The 2,500-nt window shown below is 41.0% G+C and overlaps 1 protein-coding gene across 2 annotated transcripts in view; it reads right to left on the bottom strand.

The window, feature by feature from the left end:
* The window catches only part of LOC143286504 (uncharacterized), a 49,105-nt gene that overhangs the window by 1,947 nt on the left and 44,658 nt on the right, over nucleotides 1-2,500 (bottom strand). For both annotated transcript variants that reach the window (XM_076594082.1, XM_076594083.1), the window contains exon 16: nucleotides 581-751. In XM_076594082.1, the coding sequence (XP_076450197.1) occupies nucleotides 581-751 (171 nt within the window). The remainder of the gene's footprint in view (nucleotides 1-580; nucleotides 752-2,500) is intronic.

Here is a 2,500-nt window from a genome sequence, read left to right as displayed (position 1 = left end):
GCTGCTGCTGCTGCTGCTGCTGCTGCTGCTACTACTACTACTACTACTACTACTACTTCTTGTTCTTCTTCCAGACATGGAGGTCGTAGCTTATAGAACATGCAGGTGTGAAGCTCATCAGTCAATAATGTTGGTAGGCAGAATGAAAAGAAGTGTTTGGGAAAAGACCACATCCTTCAAGACTGCACTACGCATGCAGCATCCAGGAGGAAGTACTGGCCAACACCGACAGCAGTAGACGCCAAGCTGTACGGCACACTGGAGGAGCTGCGACGGACGGCAGCCTTCATCGATGACACCGGGCTGCTCATCTAACGGGAGGCGAACGAGGAAGAAGAAGAAGGGGGAAGACTTTAAACTGGACCAGAGATGCCACGTGACAAACCGAGAAGGGCAAACTTGTTCAATGCTGAAACATTATAGGAGAAAGAGCGCTGACCCTTGGAGTTTTTGTTTCTCTAAGAAATTATCATCACTTTGGAATCAGCAGCTGTGCGTGAAGATCCAGAAGGAGAACTGATCAAAAGTAAGTCACAAAGGTATGCGGGTACAGTATGGTTTATGACATAAACACACTTACCCCCTCTTTCCCCGCACAGGGAAGGGGTGTTGACAAGAGAGCCATCCCCTGGGATCTGCTGGTTGTTCACTTCATAGTCTTGGGTGCACACGCACTCAGCATCATCCAGGTTGAACTTGTCACCAACGAAGCGCCAGTCGTCTGGGTACTTTCCGTCACTTTTGCATGGCTCTGGTTGGTAGCATGATCTATTTCATCTTCAAATTGAATACATAAAATATGGTACGTATAAACACGGTACACACATTACTGGCCCAACACTCGGCTTATATCACAGATTGACATAAGTTTTACATTTGGGCCAACAGCAAAGTGAGAGCTGTATTATCAATGGTTTCTCCAGTCAATGGGAAATCATTTACAGCTTAGTCTTTTGTGAAGGACTATGACTCTCAAACTAGAAGGCAAAATTGCACTGGCTCTTTGTGCTGCAGCCTTGTGGGCTAGTTGGCCTTTGGGAACAATCCCAGCGCCGACTGTCCTAAAACCCTCCTGGCCTAGAGAGTGGGGATGTAACTTGGGCAAGACACTCTCCACTATAATCAAATTCTAGCCCAAATAGTCGGAACAGCAGTTGCCTCCTCTGCTGATCTGATGGTCATAGTCGGACACGACTGACTATCATATATGTGCACATTTAGCACTACAGATACAGACAATGCAAAGTAACGCATATCTGTATTCATCGAGACACCTTCATCTTCTTCGTGCATATAATATAACGATGAGAGAGAGAGAGAGAGAGGGGGGGGGGGGCTTTGCCCCGTACTGAAGGGCTGACTTGCATTTTGATCAAGAGGAACAGGGACATAGTTGGAGAGAGAAAATGAATATGAATACGAATACATGCATTTATTCGGATAAGGGCCTTAGCTCCATACAATATCACACAAAAGAACGCAGGAACACAGGAAGTTAAATGCGAAGGCCACTAGCCTGAACACGTATACATAAAGATAACGATTTGAACAAAAGAAAAAAAAAAGAAGAAAAAAAGAAAAAAAAGAAAGAAAAACCAGATTCAACAGAACTTAAACATAATTCCTCTGCCACACAATTTGATTTCAACATCACATCAGTTCCTCGCTGGAACGGAAAGCATAGTAAATAAAAATGGCAACATTTCTTATTACAGACCTGTCTTCATTTTGTAACAAAAATGGAATTGGCGGAGTGTTACTATTTCTATAATGTTTAAATATATACTGCTCTCATAGGTAAGCATATATAGGGCATCTAATAAGAAAATGAACTCCAGTTTCTAGATCATCACAAAAAGGACAGTTTTTTGGTGTTGACATATCGTTTTATCTTTTATTTACCTTAAGGTCGTTAACGCCTAGACGAAACTTCACCAGAGCCATTCTAAATTTTGCTATTGTAATATGCCGAGGGTATTTTTCTGACTGTAATAAAAATTTGAATTTGCGATATTCCTTAAAATGATCACTATATTCCAACTTTCACATGAGAGAACAAGAACAAGAACAAGAACAAAACTTTAATCTCCAGGCCTCCGGCCCCTAGAAAGAGGTCAAAAGTACACAATATGGTGATCACTCAACCACAACAAAATGTAAAATACGTACTAACTTAACCTGTAGAACAAAAGTGCTTCTCGTGCATTGTAAATTAATTCTAACTTTCATCATTGTTGTCACAGAATTCCTGTCGTATCTTCAGGGCATTAAATATATAAACGCATAGTTTACGAATACTGTAAACAGAACCATTCTTCATCAAGTGAACATACGATTGACCTTCAGAGTTCAGATGTTTTTGCCGCAGGTCATTGTAAAGGACACAATTGTTTATAAAATGGTTTTCATCTTCGATTACATTACAACGTTTACATGCGTAATTTGAATTACATTTGAATGTTCTTCTAAAAAATGATCCATTTATTGGGAGCAAACCAAG

Source organism: Babylonia areolata, chromosome 10 (assembly GCF_041734735.1).
Source record: "Babylonia areolata isolate BAREFJ2019XMU chromosome 10, ASM4173473v1, whole genome shotgun sequence".
Lineage (NCBI taxonomy): Eukaryota > Metazoa > Mollusca > Gastropoda > Neogastropoda > Buccinidae > Babylonia > Babylonia areolata.
This window is presented reverse-complemented; position numbering and strand designations above follow the sequence as displayed.